Source organism: Engystomops pustulosus, chromosome 7 (assembly GCF_040894005.1).
Source record: "Engystomops pustulosus chromosome 7, aEngPut4.maternal, whole genome shotgun sequence".
NCBI classification, from domain to species: Eukaryota; Metazoa; Chordata; class Amphibia; order Anura; family Leptodactylidae; genus Engystomops; species Engystomops pustulosus.
This window is the reverse complement of record NC_092417.1, coordinates 51,920,026-51,945,365: the sequence shown is the minus strand read 5'-3', so window position 1 is coordinate 51,945,365 and position 25,340 is coordinate 51,920,026. Positions and strand designations below refer to the sequence as shown.

Here is a 25,340-nt window from a genome sequence, read left to right as displayed (position 1 = left end):
AATCACAGGGAAGAAGTTGGGGAGAGCTTAACTTCAGTTTTAAACTCTCCGCCTATTTGACTTTATAAAACCAGTTTACATCACACTTCAAAGTTGATTTACTGGATGATGGAACTAAGCTGGGCCATGAAAGAAACATGATCTGGAAGGTGTTAAGTGGCTTGAAAACCTACTAGTAGTGGTTTATTAGGCCCATTTCTGATGACCGGTTCCCTTTAAAAGAACTGTAAATTTTTTGAAACTTTTCCAACACTGATTTCTACAATATTTTGTTTATTTGTTTTTGCTACATTTAATCCTGCAAAATTTAGGATCCCCTCAGCCGCATAACAAGACAATATTAATGACACATGCTGGTGTCTAGAAGTTTCAAAGTATGCATTTATTTCAGGAATATCTACTGCTTATGAAACAATTTAGCAGTTTAGGCATCAGTTAGTATTGTTGACTGTCCACTTTGTAAAGGTCTTAATTGGAGCCTTGGATATATAATTGTTGGTCTGCTTTCACCAGATTTTCCTGCCGAAATGCTGAGAATTCTGTTTTAGACATTCAGAGTAGACTAACCTAAGAAAACTTTCACTATTTTTCATCTTTACTAAAATATTGGCTTCCTTCTGTTTTCAGATTTTGACCATGTTGAAAACACTGGAGAAGGAGATCCAGCTTTTCCTTCAAGAACAAGACGTCTTCTTCCTCAACTGCCTCCAAATGAGAAATGTGAAAGTCCAACACCAGCTATTTTGGTCTGTACTGAAACCTACTCAGAAATTCCTCAGAAAACATTGATCGAAAATGAAGTTAAAATTATGCCACCAGATACAAACAGCCTACTCTTTATACAAGAAGATTTGGATCCAGACAGTCTTAGCGATACAAGCAAATCTGATGACGGAGTCCTCTCTAGCAGAAAATCTAACCCACTGCCACCTGTTTCCACAAGTCGGTGGAGAAGAGAAGATCCTACTAGCCAAGAACAAATTGTCCAAAGAACAAATAAGCTTACTAGTGAACCAAAGTCTACTAGCTTTTATGTTGGAAATGACAGTGAGATTGAAAGTTTATCCCATTTAAATTCCATGTTGCCCAATGTAGAGATGCCCAGAACATATAAAGGTCATGATATCCAGGTAAAACCAAAAGGAAACCAACAAACTTCTCCAGGACCCTCCATTATTGCCAAAATAGATAACCAGTTTTTGAAAAAAGAAAATGGACCAGTCAGGGATTCGTTTGTGAGACAAGAAAGTTTTACCAAAGAAAAATCCAGCTGCAGCATCTCTCCCAACAAACTTCCCCACATCTCAACCCATCCCTTGCTTAAGGATATGAATGTTACAAAGTCAAACACTGACTACAGTCGCGAGACACAGCAGATTCTAAAAGAAACTGAAAATGCCTTGGCTGCTCTTGAAGCAAAGCTCTTTTCTCAGAATCATGAAGATGATATAGAAAACACTCCTTGTCCCCCAGATGATTCCTTGTCTGGAGATTCTGATGTGGATACAGCAAGCACAGTCAGTTTAGTCAGTGATAAGAATGTACCAAGTCATCCTCAAAAGAGCAGGGTTGTGGGGCTTCATAAGGAAAAGTCTTCCTCGACATCTTCAATACAAGATCAATACAGCACACATAGTGCCCGAGAGAGACTGTCTGAAAAACGTAGGACAGCTCCTGCCGATGGGGGTAGCAGGAGAGATGTTGCCAAAAAGTTTGAAATGAAGCGCAGCTCTGGAACACGTGGTTCCTTGGACTTTACAGATGAAGAACGAGGTTCTAGTCTTCCATACATATCAGTCCCTGACACTGTATCTTCAGATTATGAAAATTCTTCCTCAAGAAATCTCTCAAGAAGAAGACCCTTTGCTCAGTCAACCAAAGAGGATTCAAGCAGAGTATCTTCTAATGCACAGAAAGTCCAGCAAGCACTTACCCGTTCAAATAGCCTTTCAACACCCAGGCCTACAAGGGCATCTAAATTACGCCGTGCTCGTCTTGGAGAGGCATCAGATAATGAAAGTGCAGATGCTGAAAGATTAAATATTAGTTCAGAAGCATCTTCATCAGCTAAAAGTAGTAGTGAATCAAAGAAGCTCTCCAGACTTGACATTCTGGCAATGCCAAGAAAAAGGACCGGTTCATTCAATGTTCCAAGTGACTCTGAGACTTCCTCTCCACGTACTGGGTTTTCCGGGCGCAGTGTTGATCACAGTTATACTAACCGGAAACCAGCTATGGCAGAAGCTAAACAGCCTGTCAAAAAAACAGTGGCACCCACACCCAAACAACCACTAACTAGGGCGCGATCGGGTAGTGTGAAATACTCCTCTTCATCCTGTAAGTTTTTCTTAGCCTCGATACTGGATTTTTTTCCTTGACCCATGTTTATGACTCTTTTACTAATAATTCTACTAATATAGGAATTATGGGCCCCCATCAGCACATCCAAAGAGTTCCCTACCTTAAAGGGGTTTGATATATTTATATGCCCTTATATGTCTATGGGAAGATACATTATTAAAGGGGTATTCTCATCAGGGCATTCACATTCATTTTCAATAATCTGCCATATATACAAATTTCTTCAATTGGACGTTATTAAAAAAAAATGTTTCTGAGTGAAGATAATTTCTCATAAATGTAGTCACGTTGTCCCTTAGAAATGAGATAGCTTCCTCGGATACGACCACCTCACATTTTGGCAGCGGTAGCCAGACATGCGCTATAGAGCCCTGTCTGACCACCTGGATCAGGGACCATTACCACAGGACGGCTTTGGGACATGCAGTAACTCCCAGACATTTCGTATACAAAAACTTTTTGTTTCTTTGTGCAATCCCTCCAGCAGAGGTGGCCGTATCCACAGACAGAGTCTTGTTTCTAAGGGACCATATCACTGCATTTATGAGAAATTATCTTTACACAGGAACTTTTTTTTTTTTAATAACATCTAATTGAAGAAATGTTTATATATGGCAGATTAATGAAACTGAATGTGAATGCCCAGACGAGAATACCCCTTTAAATACTGGCATTAAACTCCCATGTTTTAGTAAATACTTGTTTTTACCCTTTAGAAAGCTTTGTTATTCCTTTCAAAAATGTATTAATAAGTTGCCAACCTGGTGTTCTATCACGCTTGTCAATAAGTTATACGTCGCTACAGTCTAACAAAATCTAGTCTGAGTAAGGCCAAATCCCATCAATTTAAGGCCAGTTTCAGAGGGCAGGATTCTGGTTAGTGTTCTGCATCATTTCTAAGCCAAAATAAGGAATGGATCCTACAAAGTCTCATGGAATGAAATGTATGTCTTCTGTGTTAAGGACCTGTTTTTGGTTTGGCTCCTAAATACTGATGCATACTACGGACTAGAATACTGCCGTATAAAACTGGTATAGAAGAGGCACAATCCTCTTTGACAAGTAGAATACTAATGCAAAATAGATAGAAGTCTAGACAAAGTACCTTTACTGTATTTCATGATATGTTGTATAAACTTATTTATGTTCCTTTTGAGAATATTTGAGACCCGCTGTTTATAGTTGGCTCTGTCTGGATGAAAAATGGATGAAGTCGAGAAGTTCTATGAATACAGAAAAAAGATCTTGTATTCAAATGAATTGGTTTTTCCTTCCCTCTGGGTAGCACACTAACTACTATATCACAGATGTTGTTTTAATACCTTTCCTATCAGAAACCTATTAACTAAATTTTAAAGGGGATTTACCAGGAGATGTAGTATGCTCTTACTGGTGGTAAGTCTTATTCCTGTAATTCCCGTTATGTTGAGGAAACATCTTCTGTAAGAAGAGCATCGCTATTAGACTCCTCTCAACATTAGCAGTTGTATTAGAATGATCACAGGGCCACAGGAATTGCTTTTATTTTTTATGGTAGTAAAAGTAGAGCAAGTGAATGAAGAGATTTGATGGTTTTGAGGTCTATGTGTAACATGCAGCTGCCAATGCACAGAAAGTCTTTTCATGGGGAAGCTCTTCTTATAGATGACTTATAATAGTAAATTCTCATAACACAAAACAGGAATAAGATCTATTTATATTACATTTAAAAGGGCTTCAATTTACATCTTTTGGTAGATCTCCTTTCCATTAATAATCAATAAAGAGATGTAGATCTCTCAAGGTAGCTATGTATTATGAGTGAGATATACCACATATACTATAATTTGAAGGGTATTGTGGCCACAAATGTCTATTACCAATGAACTGGATAGGTAATAAATCTTTGGTGGAGACTTGATTATTTGGACCCCCACTTCTGACTGGAATTGAGGATGAGTGGCGGTCAAGTGTGTAAAATGTTTCCATCTCTATGGGAGATCCATTGCCATCCTAAAGGCACGACCGCTGTAGTGTCCTAAGAGTCCTATGCAGTAAAAAGTAATAAGTCTTTGTGGCTGGAACACCTGTTAGATATACTTATGTTGTACAATTGAATTATTGTGGTTTCTTCGCTCTGCTACATAGGTCCTCTTTCTTCTTTTGCAGACATATAAGTGTTTCTATTGTTTTCTGAGAAACCTTAGACCCCTAAAACCCCCACCTTGTAGTAATTGAACCATGGCAGTATATATCCAGCATTTTATGTAGACAATGCTGCCGACCTTATATAGCTATTTCTGAAAAGACTACATCCACCCAAGGAGTAACCGGAAACTCTGAGACCCCCAATGAAAAATGTACAACACTGTCCGAATCTACTGGTTCATTCCATTATTGCATTGTCCTTGTGTGCGATTTGTCTTCAGGGTTTGGTTGTGAAGCTCCCCTTAAAAGAACAATACAATAGAAACATCTATATTGTGTGCAGATGATCATGATTAAATACATACATATGTTTTCTTCTCAGGGCTAGATTTAACAATGCTTTATGTTAGTAATTTTATTGCTAATTATTACAGAATTGATGAACTTACAAATTCATCTATTGTAAATCTAGCCATAATTTTGAAAATAAGCTTTCTTGTCTATGGTTTTCCATATTTATTAATTGCCTACTTATTTCTGGCCAAAATACAAGTTTGAACACAAATTTCGGTCCATATTGCTGTAAATGTTGAGGCAAATTTTAACAAAATTTTTCCCGCTCTATTCAAAAATCCATATTTTTAAATTAGAACTATTATTTTGTGTGTCTACCTCTCCTTTAATAATAATTCTTTATTTATATAGCGCACACAGCTTACGCAGCACTGCACAAAGCATGATAAATTGGTCCCTGTCCCCATGGGGCTCACAATCTAAACAACCTAACAGTATGTTTTGGAGTGTTGGAGGAAACTGGAGTACCCAGAGGAAACCCACGCAAACGCGGAGAGAACATACAAACTCTTTGCAGATATTGACCTGGGTGGGATTGGAACCCAGGACCCCAGTTCTGCAAGGCAGAAGTGCTACCCACTCAGCCACCGTTCGGCTCTATGCTCATCTGTACGTCCCTATTGTCAGGGCTGGTCATGTAAATAATTACAGACCCAAATAGGAAAGTAAATGTATGTCATTATTAAAAAAAAAACAAGAATAGAATATTTAAAGGTCCTCATTGATCCAGAGCCAGCCCCACCAGTAGTCGGTCTATTGCATCTGTCTTTTACTTCTTGATGGCAGACATTTAGTATGCAAGGGGGTACAGTATGACTACTGGATCTGACTATGCAGGATTTATTTGTAGTCCAAACATCCAGATATCTAGAAACCTAAGACATTATCCAAACCTGCACATATGGAGGTGTCCTAAGTCATAACATCATAATCCCCAGAAGGATGGGCCCTAACACTTATCCAGATATTTAGGCCTGTATTAGAGGTGTAGAAAATAATAGGATGTTTTTAATCAAGACCATTTACAAAGCTGATTTAATTTTTTATTATTTCAGTTGCATTGATGCAATTCAAAATAGTTTTGAAGGCCATATTTTTGCTCTCCATTGTAAGGTTATGTTAGAAGGACTCCTGATGAACACCTTAGCTCTCCGTTGTAAGTGTGTCCCACTGTATGCACATCATTTGGGATAAGTCATCTTGTTGCTCTCTCACCCCCTTAAAAGTAAAAGCAGCAGCCAGCTATTAGGGTGTTTCTCCAATTGATGTCACTGTCCTTCCTGTGCATGCAGTCAGAAGAGGCCGGGGAAGAGATGAAATACGTTGCATCTGTTCCCCACTGACACCAATGGCCTCTGTTGAGTATATACGTCACTTGGCAGGAGTGAGGATGATGGAAAGTCGCAGCTTTCTACGTCTTTCCATTTTTTGTGTTCCACATGATACAACTTGTACTGGTCAGACAGAGGCAAAAGGGATTCCTCCACCTTCCAGTAAATGTCTATGGATACACACAGGGTATCAAAAAATCTGATACGAACTTACCCAAAACTATATGCAACCTTTAACAAGACATGCCTGAATGCACCCATTATCAATATCCATGGGACCTATTAGAGCATGCAAGAGTTGACATTGGTAACTGCTATCATAGCTATTCCTGTCATCCAACAACTTGTATTTTGGCCATCATAAATCCACAATATTCCTACCTATCTATCTCACTGGTGCTAGGAAAGTATTGATCTTTTTGACTTTCTCTTTCTCTAAAACCAATTCATTTTATAAGCTTCAAGACGGAGACAGCAGGGTTCAGATTATATTTCTACATCTGAGGAGGAATATGGCTCTAATCACAGTACCCCTAAACACAAACGATCCCATACTTCAACAGCCACACAGACTCCCAGGACACATAATGTGCCTGTCCGCCAGCGGCAGAATACTCTTCAGGATGATGATGAAGATGACCAAGAAGTCTACAATAACTTCATAGCCCAGTCAGAAGAAATAGCTGAAATTGCCAGGTAAGTGCTCACAGTACAGTATCCAGAAAAGCACATTGATTATCCCAACTTAGCGGAAGGAATCGATTAGTTAAAGGACATCAACCATCAAATTTACTGATGGTAGATGTCCTCTACAAAATGCTTGTTACCTTGTCTAGGGGACGATCTTCTTTTTCTTATATCCAGGGACATCTTTATGCAGCTAAAAAACAATTTCCTCATCCCGTCTGCAAGTCTCATGATCATAATATTTAGCCCGCTATACTGGATTGCGGGACTTGCAGGTCCTTTACTGACCATGAAAAGTGTATAGTATAAACTCCATTCATTTCTATACAGTTGAGTTGTAATACCGATACAAACAATGGTCAGTGGTTGTGGTGATTATGGGAGGAATCTGCATGTTTTACAACATCCGGAGAAGTTAGATGTCAATATGTTAGACTTTGTTTCACTCCACAGGTATTTTGGGCAATCACATATGATGGTCCTATCACAACATTTAAGGGTGTAATTTTTTTGGCTATGGGTAATGTTGGGTAAATCACTTTTCCTATGCTCTAACTTTTATGTTATAAAAATTGGATCCATTAATTAAGGCTCTCCTAAACAGGTACTGAATAGTAACCGTTCCTAGACTAATTGATGTGGGATTAAGCATGTCACAATTCCATCCCACCATGTAGCACCAGAGTTACGCTAGTGATGTGCCGGTCAGGTTATCATTTTGTTCAGCAAATAAGTTGTAGAGAGTAATGTGACTTCTCCACCTTTTACCTTAATATATGCTGCTCCATCATGACATACTGATTTTTTGATATCACAGATTGAGTCAAACCCTGGTAAATGATGTGGCCAGTTTAGCTAAGGAGATACATGATGTGGCTGGAGATGGGGATTCTCAGAGTTCTTCGGGAACAGGACACAGTACCTCTATAAGTTCTATACCAAACACGCCTGCATCAATCATATCCGCAAGAGAAGAGGTGAGGATAGTCTTATTGCATTTTGACTGCTCATGCTCATACTGTTCATAAATCGCAGGTATGAAGATAAGTTATGGAATCTGTGGAATTCACTATAAGTTTGCATATGCAATTCTCTAGTTTTAAGAGAAATACCTTGTGATATGTGTCTATGCATGTATGTTATCAGATTCCAGGTATAAATTAGAATTCACTACGACTATTATGACGAGTCCTTACACCTCTACATTGCTCCTTCCAGTGACAGAATGAAGGGAACCTTTGGGTCAATCTCTTTTCATGCTTGTTGTTTCTTAATTTTGGCTTTTGGTTTTTATTATTGATTTATTTAGTCTTTTGGTTATTGATACTATTTAGATATTGGTTCTCAGATTCTAAGACTTTTATCAGGATTGATGTGTTCTCTCCTTTTGTTATCCTGTCTGGCATATCTGTAGTATAAATGGAGTGATTGTTGAACCTCTACAAAGTTAGCTAGTGTCTGATTATAAATAGACTTGGGGGCTAGAGTGAAAATCACAGGATCTAGTATGTTTTATTAACCCCTTCCCGACATTTGACGTAATAGTACTGCATCGCGGGAGGTGCGTTCCCGCAAAATGCAGTACTATTACGTCAAGCTTCTGGCGCCGGCTCCTGAACGGAGCCGGCGCCAGAAGCTGCGGGTGTCGGCTATATGTTATAGCTGACACCCGCCTCTAACACCCGCGATCGGAGATTTCTCCGATCGCGGGTGTTAACCCCTAACACGCCGCGGTCGCGCTGACCGCGGCGTGTTAGAGGCATTTAAAGATTATTTAAGCTAAATCGGACCCCCCCGCGGCGCTTACCGGGGGGGTCCGCTCCTCCGATCGTAGCCCCGGGACTGCCGGTGCCCGGGGCTGCGAGATCTTCATCCCGGTGCCGGGTCCCTGCCTTCTGACAGGACCCGGCTGTAAGACACTGGGCATGCGCAGCATGCTCAGTGTCTTACATTACACAGTGCAATACATCTGTATTGCACTGTGTAACCTGTAAAAAAGCTTGAACAAGTGATCAGAAGATCACTTGTTCAAGCTTAGATGTCATTTACTGTAAAAAAAGGAAAAATAAATAAATAAAGGTTTTTTACAATAAAAATAAATAATAAAAGAAAGTGAAAGTCCCCCCCAAACACCACATTTCCCTTTACACAAGTAATAAAGTATAAAAAACACTAAATCACGAAAAAACCCCACTTATTTGGTATCGCCGCGTCCGTAACAATCTGTACAATAAATCCTAATCATAATTGGACCCGCTCGGTGAACGTGGTAAAAAAAAAAACCCAAAAACTTGCCAAAAATTAAAACTTTTTATCAAATTGCTTTACATAAAATGTTCTAAAAAGTTACAAGCACCAAAATGATACAGATAAAAAGAGCAAATTGTCACGCAAAAAATAAGCTTACAACCAGCTCCGTAAACCAAAAAATACTATAATTATGCCACTATAAAAATGGCAATACTAAAACAAATGCAATTTTTTCTATTCTAGTTTTCCTTCAATAAAATTGGACAAATAAAAATAAAACTATATAAATGAGGTATCACCGTAATCGTAGTGATCCTTAGAATAAAGATAATATATTATTGTTATGCTACAGTGAACACCCCCCCAAAAAAATGCTAAAAATCCCAAACAAGAATTGATGATTTTATTTTCCTCCACACGGAAAAAGTTAATAAAATTTCTTCAATAAGCTAAAAACCCACTAAAATTAAGTTTTTCTTACAGTGCATCTCGTCTCGCAAAAAATAAGCCCTTATTTGTCTAAATTGCTTAAAAAATAAATAAAGATTGTATAGCCTATTCCCAACGAGCGTTGTTATAGAACGGTGCGGCGGGTAGTGACTTGCCAACACCGGTCAGGGTAAGACGGCGGCTGTTCACTGATCGGGGTAAGACGGCGGCTGTTCCTGACAGCCATCCATCCTGCCCCATGGACCAGAAGGGTTACGTCCCCCCCACACCCCCCCAGTTTATTATCGCTGCTATTGGCTCATCAATTCAGACGAGCCAATAGAAGCGAATTTACTTATGACGTCAGTAATACCGGTCACCATGTCTGTAGACACGGTGATCGGGGCAGGGTGGCGGCTGTTCCTGACAGCCACCAATTTTGCCTTGCGGTCCAGAGGGGTTTTGTTGCCCCCCTCTGTCCATGTTTGCCGATATTTGCTGGTCGATTTGGTCCAGCCAAAAGCAGCAATATTCGTCACAATGGGCATCGCTAGGGTGAATAAGAGCAACACTTGGCGATAATTTCCCTACTAAAACGAAGATATGGTACAAAAGTGCTGGCCGTGCACATTGTACAGATGATGCTGTACAACTCTTACTTGCTGTTCCAATGTGCAGGTCCTGCCGTATCATTTCTCCGTTTTCAAGAGGAAGATATTAGGAAACTAATATTGGGACAAGAAGGACGGGGCCCCAGTACCTCTGGTTTAGATGTTCCTGTGTTTTGCCAGGACAGCATTTTCCCGGTGAATTCTGCTGCTTCTAAAGGTAGGACTCAATAAAGAGTCTGTTCCAAAAGAGAAGTTAGGATGGACACTACATACTACTAAGAGACCTGCGACAGCTCCAGAGTGACAAAAGTCTAGTTGGTCCCCTGGTATATTCTACCTCCTTATACACTAGACATTCACAATTCACGCCCAACCTGTTGTGAATTAATTTCGGTAAAATGAATAATTGTAACAACTATTATGTCCCGTTGCTCCCTATACCCCTCCATTATTTCATAAGGGGCGCCACATAACTGGCACTGAACTTTCCAGAAATAATTGCAATTTCCATCTCGGACTCCATTGCACATCATATTTGGAAACCACCTGTATGTTCAAAATGCTCATTTCACCACGTGTATTACACTACACCACATATTACACATTGCTAAATTCCCCAAGGGGTGTACATTCAACAATTAGGGTCACTTTTCGGGTTTTCCTCTGTTTTGGTACCACTGCGGCTCTCCAAATGTATCCTGACACATATGAAGGATTTCTGTCAAATTTGGCCTCTAAAAGACAAACATCCCTCTTTTCCTCTACTGTGCGCCCATAAAGCATTTTATATGCACATGTGGGGTACTTCTACACTCGGGAGAAATAGTTTTACACCTTTTTTGGGGTTATTTAATATATTATCCCTTGTGGCTTACATAAATTAGGGGTAAAGTGACATTTATAGGAAAATTTTCACCTTTTTAATGATTCGGGCCTAATTGGATCATTCACCTGTAGGGGCAAATACATATATTACACATTGCAAAATTCTCTAAGGGGTGTGCGTTCAAAAATTAGGGTCACTTTTCGGATTCTTATCTGTTTTATACCACTAGGGTTCTCCAAATGCATGTCAAACATTTCTGTCAAATTTGGCTTCTAAAAGGCAAACATTCCCCTTTCCTTTTACTGTGCGCCCATACAACATTTTATATACACATGTGGGGTACTTCTACACTCGAGAGAAATAGGTTCACACATTTTGAGGGGTTATTACATATTTTTATCCGTTGTGGCTATATAAAATTAGGAGTAAAATGACCTTTATAAGAAAATGTTCACCTTTTATCTATTTAAGTCCTAATTAAATCAAACACCTTTACGGACAAATACACATATTACACCTTGCTAAATTCTCTAAGGGGTGTGCTTTCCAAAATGGTGATACTTGTTGGGGTTCCGCTCTGTTTTGGTACCACTAGGGCTCTCTAAATGCATCCTGACACATGTAAAGGATGTCTGTCAAATTTGGCTTCTAAAAGGCCAACGCCCCTCTTTCCCTTCTGAGCTTCACTGCGTACCCATACAACATTTTATTTGCATGTGTGGGGCAATTTTATACTCGGGAGAAATGCTAGTACACATTTTTTGGGGTTGTTTCATCTTTAATGCCTTATGGGATACAAAAATTAGCCGTAAAAGTGACTTTTTTGGGAAAATGTTCACCTTTTTCCTTTTAGGGACCTAATTGAAGCAAACACCTGTAGGGGAAAATACACATATTACACCTTGCTGAATTCTCCAAAGGGTGCACTTTCCAAAATGGTGACACTTGTTGGGGTTCCCCTCTGTTTTGGTACCACTAGGGCTCTCCAAATGCATCCTGACACATGTAAAGGATGATTGTCAAATCTGGCTTCTAAAAGGCCAAAGCCCCTCTTTCCCTTCTGAGCCCTACTGTGCACCCATACAACACTTTATATGCAAAAGTGGTGCAGTTCTGTGCTTAGGAGAAATAGTTTTACACATTTATGGGTGTTGTTTCATCTTTTATCCCTGGTGGCTTACAAAAATTTGGGGTAAAAGTGACTTTTTTGAGAAAATTTTCACCTTTTTTCCCTTTTGGGGCCTAATTGAATCAAACACCTGTTGGGGAAAATACACAAATTACACGTTGCTAAACTCTCCAAGGGGTGTACTTTCCAAAATGGTCTCTCATGTTGGGGCTTTTCTCTGTTTTGGTACCATTATGGCTCTCCAAATGCATCCTGACACATGAAAACTTTTTCAGCCTTTTTGCCCTGCAAAAACTAAACAACGCTCTTTCCATTCCAAGTGCCCCCCTGTGTCCGTACAGCAGGGTACAGTGACAAAATGGGTATTGGCATACTCAAGAGGAATTGCCCTCAACATTGTAAAATGCATTTTCCTTTTTAACCCATTGTGAAGGTGCAAATTTTAGCGTTCAATGAATCTATAGTAAGATAAAATTACATTTTTGTAATTTCACTTTCATTTATCTTTCACGCTCATGAAACGCTCAAAGGGTTAACAAAATTCCCAAAGGTTGTTTTGAATATTTTGAGGGGTGTAGTTTCTAAAATGGTGTCATTTGTGGGGGGTTTCTGTCATGTGGGCCTTATAAAGTCACTTCTAACTAAATTGACCCTCCAAAAGTAGGTTTTGATGATTTTTGTGAAAATCTGAAAAATTGCACCTAAAGTTATAAGCCTCCTAACATCCAAAATAAAGGAAAAGATGTTTGAAAAATGATGCCAAGTTAAAGCAGACATATGGAAAATGTTAGTTAGCAAGTTATTTTAGTGATATGACCAACTTTCCAAAAAGTAGAAAATTTTGAATTTGGAAAACATTGTTTTTTTCAAAATTTTTGCCAAATTTCCATTTATTTCATAAATAAATACTAAATATATTGATTAAATTTCTCAACCAGCATGAAGTACAATGTGTCACGAAAAAACAATCTCAAAATCAACTGGATATGTTAAAGCGTTCCAAAGTTATAACCACTTAAATAGACACATGTCAGATTTAAAAAAATGGGCCGTGTCAGGAAGGTGAAAAGTGGCTTCAGCGTTAAGGGGTTAAATATAGAAGGTGAAATAGAAATGAAAACATTAACAATCTTTTCAGATTCCTGCAAAAATGTTTAATAATCTAAAAAAAGAAATAAATCAGACTTTACTTCCATAGCTGGGGTAACATTTTAAGAAACTCTGGCTTTTTAAATACAGCTGCCTAACCATGTTTGGCTAAGTTCAATAGCATTTGGCAGGCTCCATAGACCCATGTGTTATTAAATTAGTAAAAAAATTTTTTTACATGGAAGCATAAAGAAAGGTAACCTTACTTAAATGGAAGTCAATGGTGATTGGAAGTTGAATGGAAGACCTTCCATTGATCTTTCCTTTTTAGTTCCTGCTAACCTCTCTACAATGAATAGTGCAAGTGATCATACTCTTAGGAAACAAAATCTTTAACTAACAGTTTTAAGAAACTTATTAAAACTATATTTTTGCAAATTTTTAAGGACATCAATTTCCAATTTTGACTCTTCATTCACCTATAAATCTGGCATTATGCAGGCAGAGTAACTTTCAGTCACCTTAAAGGAAATCTACCATTTGTTTTTATGCATTGTGAACAAACATACCTTGAGAATGCTGTAGCTACAGTGATGCAGAAACATATCTTATTTAATCCCTTTTTGCTGAAAAAACTAATTCAGGACCTTGGAAAAGATGGGTGCCTACATAAACACATTACACACAGGGCTTCCTGAACTATCCAGACAGAACTAATCAACTTCAGCTGGATGACTTCTACACAGAAGCTGGGGGATGGTGCTGTGATTGATTACTTCTGCCTGTCAAGGACAACACAGTGATTACGTGTTCTCTGGTTATGCTGCGTGGGACAGGGGTGAAGCAGAGCTTCAGAGCCTCATTGTCATAATTTTAAACAATATTTGTTTCTGCATCAGTGTAGCTACGGAATTCTCAAGGTATGTCTGGTTCATAAAGCACAGAATCAAATGGTAGATTTCCTTTCATATAAAAAAATTTCTACATTTTTGCCTAACTGGTGGATTGGCACACTGATCTATTTCAGGCCTCTTATTTGAAGTAAGAATATTCTCCTATGTTCAGGCGTATTTTGACCTTGAAGACTCATTTCATATAGCAAACCTTTATGAAGCCCTAGAAATGTCTCAAAATACAGTTTATACTGTTCCTATGAGGCAGCAGCACCCACCAAATAAAGGTTGGCTCTTTACTAACTAGTAGACGGAGCTGGAATTCCTGCATCATCAGGATGGGCTTGAAAAATCTAATTGGCACATCTTGCCAAGTTGAGATTTTTAATGAAGTTAATAAGCGAGGTCAGCCATTAGAGGTTTTCATACTTTTTACTGTAACACACTTTTTTAGCTGAAGTAAATTAATGGGAAAAAGTGTTTAATACTTTCCCATAGTAAAAAGCAACCTGCCAGGAGAATGAGTCATGGGCACAGTGGTGCATTCATGTAAACTAGAATTATAGCCTACCGTTCTGTGTGCCGACAACACCCTGCATGTAATGGCTATTTTGATTCTGTGTTGTGTCTGGGTAAACTGCAAACATCATGTGACTTATGCGTCTTCTAGCTGCTGAATAATGGGAAAGTCCTCAATCTTATTTAAAGGGCCTATGAGGCAGAAATTTAGTAGCATACAAAGTCCACTTATGTTTACTTTAAGTAATGTAAGATAATCGTAGTATTGTCTATCAGCTTTATTCCAAAGGATTTGGGGCAACTGGGACATCTGCCCTAGGTGCTGATTTTCAGAGGGGTATGAACAACCTGCCTTGCTTGTAGTGCATGAAAGCCTGTTTTTAGTTCTTTGTCTTCCTCAGTAGCAATGTCTACATCTATCAAACAATACAATATTTTGATGCCCTTTAGGCTGTTTCCTCTTATGTTTGGACCTTTGGATTAGGGTCCTAAAACTGCCTAAACCATAGGTCCATAAGTATCTGTGGATAGTTTAGTGTCCCAAATCGCCCTTACAAGTTCCGTTTAAGTGGACCTTTGTCAAGTATAAGGCTACATTCACACGAACGTATGGGGGACGTACATACGGGCACCAGTGACCACTTACTTTTATAAGATTATATTTTTATCTCGCAAATCAATATCTACAGTCTTATGTAGGACAACTTTGCCAATTATTTTCATTGCCTATGGTCCCAATATCCTTTGTTATCTGATGCAGTTTAGCCTGTCCCTACAGTAGTTGTCTCCTGTGGTTGTGCCACTTATTTCTGCAAAATTGTACTTTGTTTACACAAATTTTCTATGGGTTTTTACTGCTAAAAAGGAGAGGCTGCTGTTCTCTGCTCACTCTGGATGGAAGAGGAAGGTATATGATGCACTCACATAGTTTGCAAAAGAGCACAATTCTGCAGAAATTTATCTCTCTTTGTACCTCAAGCTTAATCATAGACTCTTCTGCAGTAACCCTCCCCCAAGCCACTGCTCTCCATAAACAGTAGGGAGGATGCCAACCCTTAGTGGCCACACAGCACAGACTTCACTTGATGTAACTGTTGGTTTCTACTACTTATTACATGCTCCGTCATGTGATTAAAGTTACTTTGCTACTCACTAAATAGTCCTAGAGCTCAGTTGATATATTTGTAGGAATTTCTTTGTATTTGCTGAATTACTTCACTTACTTCTAAGTTACTTCTCACTGGAGTTACTTCTCACTGGAATTCAGGAGAGAACACAAAGCATCATGGGAAGTGAGGGCAGCTTATAGCTGACTTGACTTTGGGTCAAAATCAGTAGGTAATTAGTTTCTGCCCACTTCGGTGCTGCTGAGGAGGATATCTGACATGTAGCTTCAAAGCACAAAATACCATAACTCTGAAAAGAAGATGTCTGGGAGCACATTGGGGCAGATTTACTTACCCGGCCCATTCGCGATCCAGCGGCGCGTTCTCTGCACTGGATTCGGGTCCGGCCGGGATTTATGATGGTAGTTCCTCCGCCGTCCACCAGGTGGCGCTGCTGCGCTGAAGTCCGCTGGAATGCCTCGAAATACACCGGCCTATCCTGGATGAAGGTGAGTGAAATTTTCGCCACACAATTTTTTTAAAAATGCGGCGGTTTTTCCGAATCCGTCGGGTTTTCGTTTGGCCACGCCCCCGATTTCCGTCGCGTGCATGCCGGCGCCGATGCGTCACAATCCGATCCCGGGGCAATTCAGGTACAATCGGCGCAAATCTGAAATATTCGGGTAACACGTCGGGAAAACGCGAATAGGGCCCTTAGTAAATGACCCCCAATATGTCCATTGTTCTGTTTGTTTTGAAAGGAGGAATCACATATGACAATTTGGTAAAAATCATTACAAAACTCGTTACACTTTAAAGGAGTGTGGAGGCTAAAATGTGAAGTATGTGACATAGGCCCCTGGATATGATGAATAAGGTTTAGGACTAATTTTTTTTAGAAGGGAGATATTTGGGCAATTTTTGATATTTATTGGTTTTAAGGACCAGCATGTAACTACAACCTTTGCAGCTGCAGGTACTATAGTTAAACAACTCCTTTAAAATTGTAGTAATTCCAGATTCAGTATATTGGGACTTTAGCAGTAGCTACTAATACTCATGTAATAGTGGCCTTAGATGACACTGTTACCCAGTTCAGTAGGTACCAATTGTATAATTTTGTGGATTGACTTTCTTGTTTTGGATCAAATTATCAATTGAGCATTTTCATTGACTCATTTTTACATCTATGATTTTATTATTTTTTTTCTTTCTTTCTTAACACAGATTCCTAAAAGAACCTTTCAAAGGCCATTCCCATCACAGGTGCATGACTGATTTTATTTTTTTAATTTTATAGGTTTTATTATTATTTACTTCATTGTTATTAAAATGTGCGGACGAGGTTCTGTTCCCCTTTTTCATCCATTCATCTGCAATGGCAGATTTGTACCAAAATCGGCATAATTTGGTGCACACTTACCTTGTGAATTATTTGCATATATGCTGTGTCTTTTTTTTTTTTGCAATTCTGACCCATGTGGACCCCAATCCTTCATTTTGAAGCCAATTTGTTCCTGTACTGGATAAAGTAGAATATTAATAATTGTTAAGCATGCATGAATATGCTTGATGATCGGCTTCTTAAGTTTGCCATTTCATAAATCATTCTTCATAAACATTTTTGAAAAATCTTTTTTTCACATAGTTTTTCTGTTTTTTTTGGCTAATTCTGTAGATATAAAGTCACCATGTATAAGTGTCTATAGATTCCAGGTTGAAATGGCCATTGGCTTCACAGTTTGGCCCCTGCAGTATGTATACATTGTATATATGTAGAGTTCTTTGTTTTGTCCGCTTTACAGCTGGTTCATCACATACCAGAAGCAAGTCTAAATTATCAGAAAGTTCCACCAGGCTCATCTGGATTAAAAGACTTTGATCAAAACATGAATGACCACCGGGATGATGATCCCATGAAGAGAAGGGCGAGAAACCGAGAGGAGGTAACCTTACTTTGTTCTATATTAGCGTTGTTATCGGAAAAAGTATCGGAGCACAAAACCCATTTCAGGTTTCTTAACAGACTGGGAAAATTCCCAATTATCTGTGTGCAGTGATCCATCCCATGGAATCCAGTCATTTGGCTGAGATACCCAAGTGCTGTGGAACAGACACAATAGACATTGGGAATGGGGGAATCTCAATTAAAAGATGCATTAACAGATAAAGAAAAATTCTAAAAAAATCTTTAGCTGCTCTCCGTAAAGTCATAATTTCTACAGCCTATATTTTCTAAACTTTGTTAAACAGAACAGAAAATACCGGTAATCAAATACGTTGGAGTAAGGAAAACTTTGCCTCACTGTTTAATACATTTTTTTTCATTATTTTTGGGGTCACATTATCTTAAAGGAAATCTACTATCAAAAGCAACCATGATAAAGCACGGACAGGTTTTGAGTTCACCTGAACCATAGTTGCTGGCATAATTTATCTTGATCCGGTGCGTGTTAGCTGGCACTCGCATGCCAGTGTGGCAGTGTGCCACCGTTATGGGATCAGCATTCCACAATGATGCCATAGGGAGCGCAAAACGTTCCTAGAACGGCACGTAGCTGCCCTGCTGGCGACTTTGCTGGCAGCATTTAAACAGTTAACACCCACTAACTCTGATCTTGGGTGTTACAAGTTCAAGGAACTTCATTGGGTCCTCTCGTCACTACGAGGGACACTTACTCATAGATCCAGGCACCATGACTGTTGTAATCTTCTTATATTTATTATCAATGGCATCCTTCCTTCTAAAATAAACTTCTACACTTATGCTATTGAGTCTGAAGTGCTCTGAGGGCATTACCAGAAGCCAACCGTGCTTTGGCTTTATAGGCTATTACACTGTGCAGGAGCACTTCCCCATCCCACTGTAAGAGATTTACAGAAGGTAGATGGAGGGGGAAAGTGCAGAGGGGGTGGTGAATCTACAGTACTATGGGGCTCATGTAACGACTCCAAAGCCCTTTGGCTCATTAGCATACATTTTTAAAGTTGATTTTTGAAGGAAGGAGGCCATGGACAACAAATATAAGAAGATTACCACAGTCACAGCGCCTGAATCTATGACTAAGTGTCCGTGGTTTATCATGATGTGTTTTGATGGTAGATTCCTTTAATGTTACTTTTAAAAAAATTTAGGACCTTTTGTGGGAGATATAAATAACTATAGAATAGTTCTGGCCATTAAAGAGAGCAGTGACTGTGCATTGTATCAATGCAGAGCTCTGGCCTTTCCCCCATCATGACGTCAACACAAGACTTGTACACTGCTCCAACATAGGAGATATCTATCCATCCATCCATCTTCACTACTCTTCTGTCCTATGATCTGACTCTGTTGGCAGTACACGGCTAAAGCTCCCTCTGGTGGCCAATAGAAGGAAATACTCAAAATAATTCTAACATTTTTTTTTAAATCATCTAATATTTTTAATATCTTTTTAAATGTGTAAAGCAATAAAAATCCCTCCGAAAAATAAGTAAATAAACCATTTACATCTTGGTGACCTGTTTTCTTTAAAGTAAAAGGGAGTTTATCAGCAGTTTTGTACTACAAAGCTACAAGACAGTAGTAGACAACAAAAAGGTTTACTTGGAAAGTCTACAAAATTGTTTATTATTTGATTTTATAGAATGAACAAATTTCTTGCATTCTTATTGGTTGCAGGTGATATTCGACAACCTCATGTTGAATCCTGTATCACAGCTGTCACACACAATATGTTCCAATACTGAAGTACTCACTGAAAAAATGAAGTAGGTTTCTTTTTGTTTCATAACCAGCGCCATGTATTTTTTTCAAAAATATACTAAAATATTGCATTCCCTTCCCCCAGAGTTTTATTTTTGAATAAAGAGAAAAGCTGGGAAGAAATTGAGGCTAAAATTAACTCTGAAAATGAAGTGCCAATACTAAAAACATCCAACAAGGTTAGTATTCATTTGTTAACCACTTCACCTGCTGCCCTGTTTTAGCCCCTAATGACAGAGACATTTTGGCAGTTTTCTGGTTTTATAATGCTCAGTCCTGATTTTATTTTTCAATCATTGTAACTCGTTAATTTTTTATGTGGGACAAAATATATATATATATATATATATATATATATCTCTATCTTCTCATGTTTAATATTAAAGACGTATAAATGATAGATACTAACTCTGAGAGTTAGCCACGCCCACTCTACATTCTGTTCTACTGGAGGTCTGAAAATGGCCAAGTCTATGCCCTCAGCTATTATTAGCGCTCCCATAGAATTTTAAACTTTTGCCCCTCAAAAACCAAGTTTATTTTCTGGGCTAGTGACATTATAACAATACCCCATTTCAATATTTTTTATTCTCTCTTACTGTTTTGCTCATTGAAATACCCTTGTCTTTTATATACCATCTGTCATTGATGTTGCGCGTTTTATGGAAAATAGGTTTTTTTGATCTTTTTTTTAAAGGGGTTTTCCCCACCAAGCAAGTTAGGCCCTATCCACAAGATAGGGCCTAACTTGCTGATCGGTGAGGGTCTTATGAGAATCTGTAATCTAGTAATCTGCCGTTGTGGTGCCTGAGACCCCCACCGATCAGCCTAACTTGCTTGTTGGGAAAACCCCTTTAAGTTCTTCTTACCCAAGATTCCCAAGATCATAGTGTCTTGAGAACACTGATCTCCTTCTACCTTTCCCTTTTCTATAAGTTTATCAATGTAAAAAGCACTAATATCTGTTACAATTTGACATACTTTTATTGAGACTGATGAGATATCATGTAACAGCGATCAAACGCCTAAGTGTTGGGCGGTCGTAATTCACGATATTATGAGTGACACTTTGTTTCCCAGATATCGGGACCTGACTTCTGTTTTCTTAACATTTGAACTCGGTCACATTCGTATTGTACTTATTCAGGTTTCCAGCACTGCTTGGAAGTATTTCTTCCTTCTAACTCTTCATACCAAGAACTGTTATAAGGAAACTTAGGTCCCTGTTCCGATTTATACTTGTGACCTTATGTAACATGTCTCTTCAAGGGATGATGAGTATTCTGTGTCTTCCGTGTAGTGAGTAGAGAGAGGCTTTAAAATTAGGTTAATTCTGTTTACGCTAAGAAGTTTAACAGTTTAGGAAATATTTTACTTGACTAATTTTTTTTTATCATTTGTCCTTAAGGAAATCAGTTCTATTCTGAAAGTGCTGCGTAGAGTCCAGAAGCAACTGGAGGGTATGTGTTACATTTCCATATATGTTATGTCTGCTTATACATGATACAAGTTACAGATAATTCTCCCCTATAGTGCTGATCTGTCTAGTATTGTTTTGTAGTTTTGTCACAAAAATAAGAAGATAAACCCTGTTTTAGTAAAATAAATTCCCATTGTTTAAAGCATGGATAATCCCATAAGAAAACCTCTTGTTTCCTAGACTTGTCTCTAATCTTTATAGAACAGTTTAAAAAATGTACATGACAATTTTAAAAGGAACTTGCCATATAGCCATCGGAAGACTTTATATTGTTCTTACAAAAGTAATGACTTCTGTTCTTAACGGAACCGTTTGCTGAATCCATCATATAGTGGCAGCAAATGGCCCCTAATGGCCCTAGAGGACAGAAGTCTTATCAACGTGTCACATTGGACCAGTGCAGAGTAGAAATAGAGCGTATTCTGCAGCACCAGTTTTATCAGTGTGTTTGATGCTGGATGATGAATCTGGAGTAGATTAAGACTGTCAGGTCGTACTCAGCACCAACTATTTGGTCTAGTTTAATGTGCCAAATAAACTATTTTTAGCACACTTTTTGCCACAAAGCCATGACCGGTTTTCCAAGGCCACACCACCTTTCCATACATATAGGAAAAGTGGCTAAAAGTGGTCTAAAACCCTCCATAAATGTGGCAAAAGGCAAATTGGACAGCCTTGTTCATGCAAATTCCTCTACAATTTTGGTGCAGACAGCTTTATATATCTCCCCCATTGTGATATCTTATGGTAGTTTTGTTCAAAAGCTGATGGAGCTTCTTAACATCATGTTTATATCTATCAATTGCTGGTGTTTTGATGGTTGGTAGGTAATTACAAGCAGTCCCTCCCTGACTTACAGATAATCCTCTCTGCCCAGTAGACCTCTGGTGAAGCTCTCTGGATGCTTTACGTCAGTCCCAGGCTGCAGTGATAATCTGAAAGGTGTCTGTAATGAAGCTTTATTGATAAACCCATGACGGCATAAATTCTTGAAAATCCAATTGTCATGGGAGCAACATTTAAATTTTTTTTAACTGGAGCAACAGTTATAAAATATACCGGTCCCGACTTACAAATTCAAATAAGGTTCTTTTAGGTTTGTTCTATCTTGTATGTAACCCGGGGGCTGCCTGTATATAATTTCTTAACAATAGTAATTTATCTCGTCCCACAGTTATAAATGCAATTATTGACCCGGCGGGACATCTTGAGGTCATCCCAACTAACAAGAAAACATCTCCTGTTATCCATACGTCAACACCTCAAGCTAGGACTATTAACTCTATTTCCAAAATCGAGTCCCAGCAACCAGTTCGAGTAAGAAACTACATTCATAAGTCCAGCTCGAGCTCTTCAAGATCACCTGAATCCAGCTTTGGTAGAGACGACGATGACGCCTATGTTGTTTGATTTGTTTGTTCTTTTTTAATAATTTATTTATTTTTTTTTTTTATTTAATTTTTATTTTTCAAGTTTTTTTTTTATATATAAATAGCCCTTATTGTATCTGTGTTCATGTGGCTTCTGATGGTATTTTAAGTACTTGTGCTTGTCTGCAGGACTCGCTGTTCTCACAATGAATGTTACGTTTACTTTGAAGCTAGCACTGTTTACCAGCTCATGCTCCACACAGAGGCTAATTTACTTGAATATTTTTTTTTATATAATTTGACAATTCTTAAACATGTGCCATAAATTCAAGACCTACATATTGTAAATGTTTCCTGCTCACGGGTCTGACTTATATATATTTCTTGTATCTAGATTGCACTTAATTACTACACTGTTTTCCTGGTTATGTTCACTGTCATGTAAGAATAATAGTAGAGGTAGGTAAAACTAGTACCAAGAAACTCGCGTGACCTGTCTGCTGCCAAAACACATTACCACAAACAAATGGTTAATTATTTTTGGTATAATATGAAGCCCTAAAATTTTGTATTTTTTTGTCATTTTATCTTATCGTCACTGGTTCTTCGATACATTTTAGCCATTCATGTTACATCAGTGATGTTATACCAGTGGTGTCATCCATCCACAAAATGCCTTTAGGCCTTCCAGGTTTTTATTTTCCAACCTCATAATTAAACAGTGTAAATTTCATAGACTGTACTCCTAAAATTACTGGTACCGCATTTCCTTATATATAGTATTTGATTTTAGAATTAATATAGAACAGTAAAAAATATATATATTGAGAAACCAATTTTAATGGCCTAGTTCAAAAAATCTAATGAAGTCAGATTTATAGAAAGAAAAAGAATTTTGTAGGTGTATTTTTTTCTTCTTCTTTTTTTTTTTTTTCAAAATACTTATATTGGAGTAGATATGTTGGATCTATTAAGAACATAAAAATCCCAAATACAAAATAACTACGCAATGCGAAAGGAAAATAAAAACCTTGTTAATTGGAACACTATCTGCAAGTGTATGGACATTGTAAAGGAGGGCCTCCTGCTTGTAAGCTCCTTCCATGAGCCAGACCATAGAGTTGCTAAGCTAAAGTAGCTTCTGCTATGGTTGAACTGGCAAATGTACTGGTTGTCCATTCATTTGGATTACCGACCCCTATTACAGGGGGAGTATAAAGATGGATGAAGGTGAAATCTTGTCTGATCACTGGCAGGTTCTTGGTTCCAGTCCCATGAGTGGCTGCCTTCAGGCAAGGAATTTTTCCTCGACACAACTCCTTTTGAATCCAGAAAATTCCCATAATTTTATTCAAAAATTCCTAATATTATTCGATTGTAAAACCCAAATTAAGGTTCTTTTATAATTGTAATATCATTTAGTAAAGGTATAATATTTTTCTAACATAATAAGCAGGTTCATAGAGAGTCATATGAAAATTACTTTTACCGAAGACAGAATCATTATCATAACCTCCACCATGATAATTAACTAGTGCTGAAACACGCAGCAGTGAAATATGTCTTTTTTGCCAATATACTATTTTGGAATTTTTTGTTTCCTTTATTAATCATGTTCTTTGTATAAAACCTGCTGCTGTTTGGGGGGGATGGGAAATCTCCTGGTTCTGCTGACTGTAAAAAGCATAGGTCTGCAAATTTTTTTTGTAAAATCATTATCTATTCTTTTTTTTTAATGTTTGTGTGTTTCCAATCTTTTTGATTTTGTTTTGGGTTGTTTTCTGTATATTTTGTATTTATTTTGCACATAAATGTAAAATTATATCTTTAATTTAAGTGAGGATTTAAAATCAAGGTTCTGATTGTGTTAATAATGGACTGCAATGTTTGTTCTTCAAAAAAAATTAAAATTTGTTGAGATAGCAGATATATATTCGTAGAGTCAATGCCAGATATTTAGTTCAAGGTTGCAACACCACATCAACCAATCTTAATTTTGCTTTCATCCAGAGCTATAAGGGGACACGTGTAGCAGCTGTAGCTGGATTTTTGTGCCTGAAGAGTCCCAAAATATAAATGCCATATAAGATGACACCAGTATTCCAAATACATTGCAGTTATAGGGGTTGTTCACTTTCGGCAAATAATTGTTCAATTACCATATATCCTCGAGTATAAGCCTAGTTTTTCAGCGCAAATAAATGTGCTGAAAACCCAAACTCGGCTTATACTAGAGTAAAAAAAATTATCAAAACTCACCTTTCTGGCTTTCCCCGCAACTGGCTATATACTGGAGTAGGGGGCTGGCTATAAACTGGGGGATATGGGCTGGCAGGCTATATACGGGGGGGGGGGGGGGGGCAAGGTCCGGCAGGCTATATACTGGGCAGGCTGTGACCAATGCATTTCCCAACCTCGGCTTATACTCAAGTCAATAGGTTTCCCCAGGTTTTTGTGGTAAAATTAGGGGCCTCGGCTTATACTTGGGTCGGTTTATACTCGAGTATATACGGTACTCAATTTTTTTTTTTTTTTAGATTTCTGCTTGCTCTCATTCTTTATGAAGTTTCATGGTTTACTTACAGAGGGTAGCGATCTATCAAACCATGAGGAATTGATAAAGAAAGTATATTGGAAAATTGTATAACATTTCATTACATGACCAATATCAAAGTAAGCGCTCTGTTGTCTTTGATGTGACACTGGGCTCTCAATTAAAAAGAAATATGTCACCAATTTTAAATCCTTAAAAGTAGATTGCAAAATAATTCACTTGTATCTGTTTTTATTTTCTTACCGTAGATGGTTTTTCATCATTTTTCCTGATTATGGGGGCTCCCATCTTGTCTGAGCTCTAGCAACAGCGTTTAGTGATCTGCTTTACAGCAGCTTTGTCGTCATAGACCACAATGGACTGGAGCGGACTCATTGAGGTCTATGGAGGGTTTTCTAGGCTTGTCCTGTGCACATGGGAGATGTAAATATACAATGACATCATCTATCATCAATCATAGCTATAATGATGTTGAT

At 38.2% G+C, this 25,340-nt stretch overlaps 1 protein-coding gene across 5 annotated transcripts in view; it reads left to right on the top strand.

Annotated features, from left to right (window-relative positions):
• Nucleotides 1-24,655, top strand: part of CEP170B (centrosomal protein 170B) — a 75,650-nt gene extending 50,995 nt beyond the window's left edge. For 2 of the 5 annotated variants that reach the window (XM_072115885.1, XM_072115884.1), the window contains exons 12-20: nucleotides 628-2,337; nucleotides 6,632-6,869; nucleotides 7,678-7,837; nucleotides 16,940-16,978; nucleotides 17,518-17,658; nucleotides 19,377-19,465; nucleotides 19,546-19,639; nucleotides 20,869-20,920; nucleotides 22,115-24,655. In XM_072115885.1, the coding sequence (XP_071971986.1) occupies nucleotides 628-2,337; nucleotides 6,632-6,869; nucleotides 7,678-7,837; nucleotides 16,940-16,978; nucleotides 17,518-17,658; nucleotides 19,377-19,465; nucleotides 19,546-19,639; nucleotides 20,869-20,920; nucleotides 22,115-22,350 (2,759 nt within the window). In that variant the 3' untranslated portion in view covers nucleotides 22,351-24,655. The remainder of the gene's footprint in view (nucleotides 1-627; nucleotides 2,338-6,631; nucleotides 6,870-7,677; nucleotides 7,838-16,939; nucleotides 16,979-17,517; nucleotides 17,659-19,376; nucleotides 19,466-19,545; nucleotides 19,640-20,868; nucleotides 20,921-22,114) is intronic. The other 3 variants (XM_072115887.1, XM_072115888.1, XM_072115886.1) reach the window with 3 other exon arrangements.
• Nucleotides 24,656-25,340: the final 685 nt, after the last annotated feature.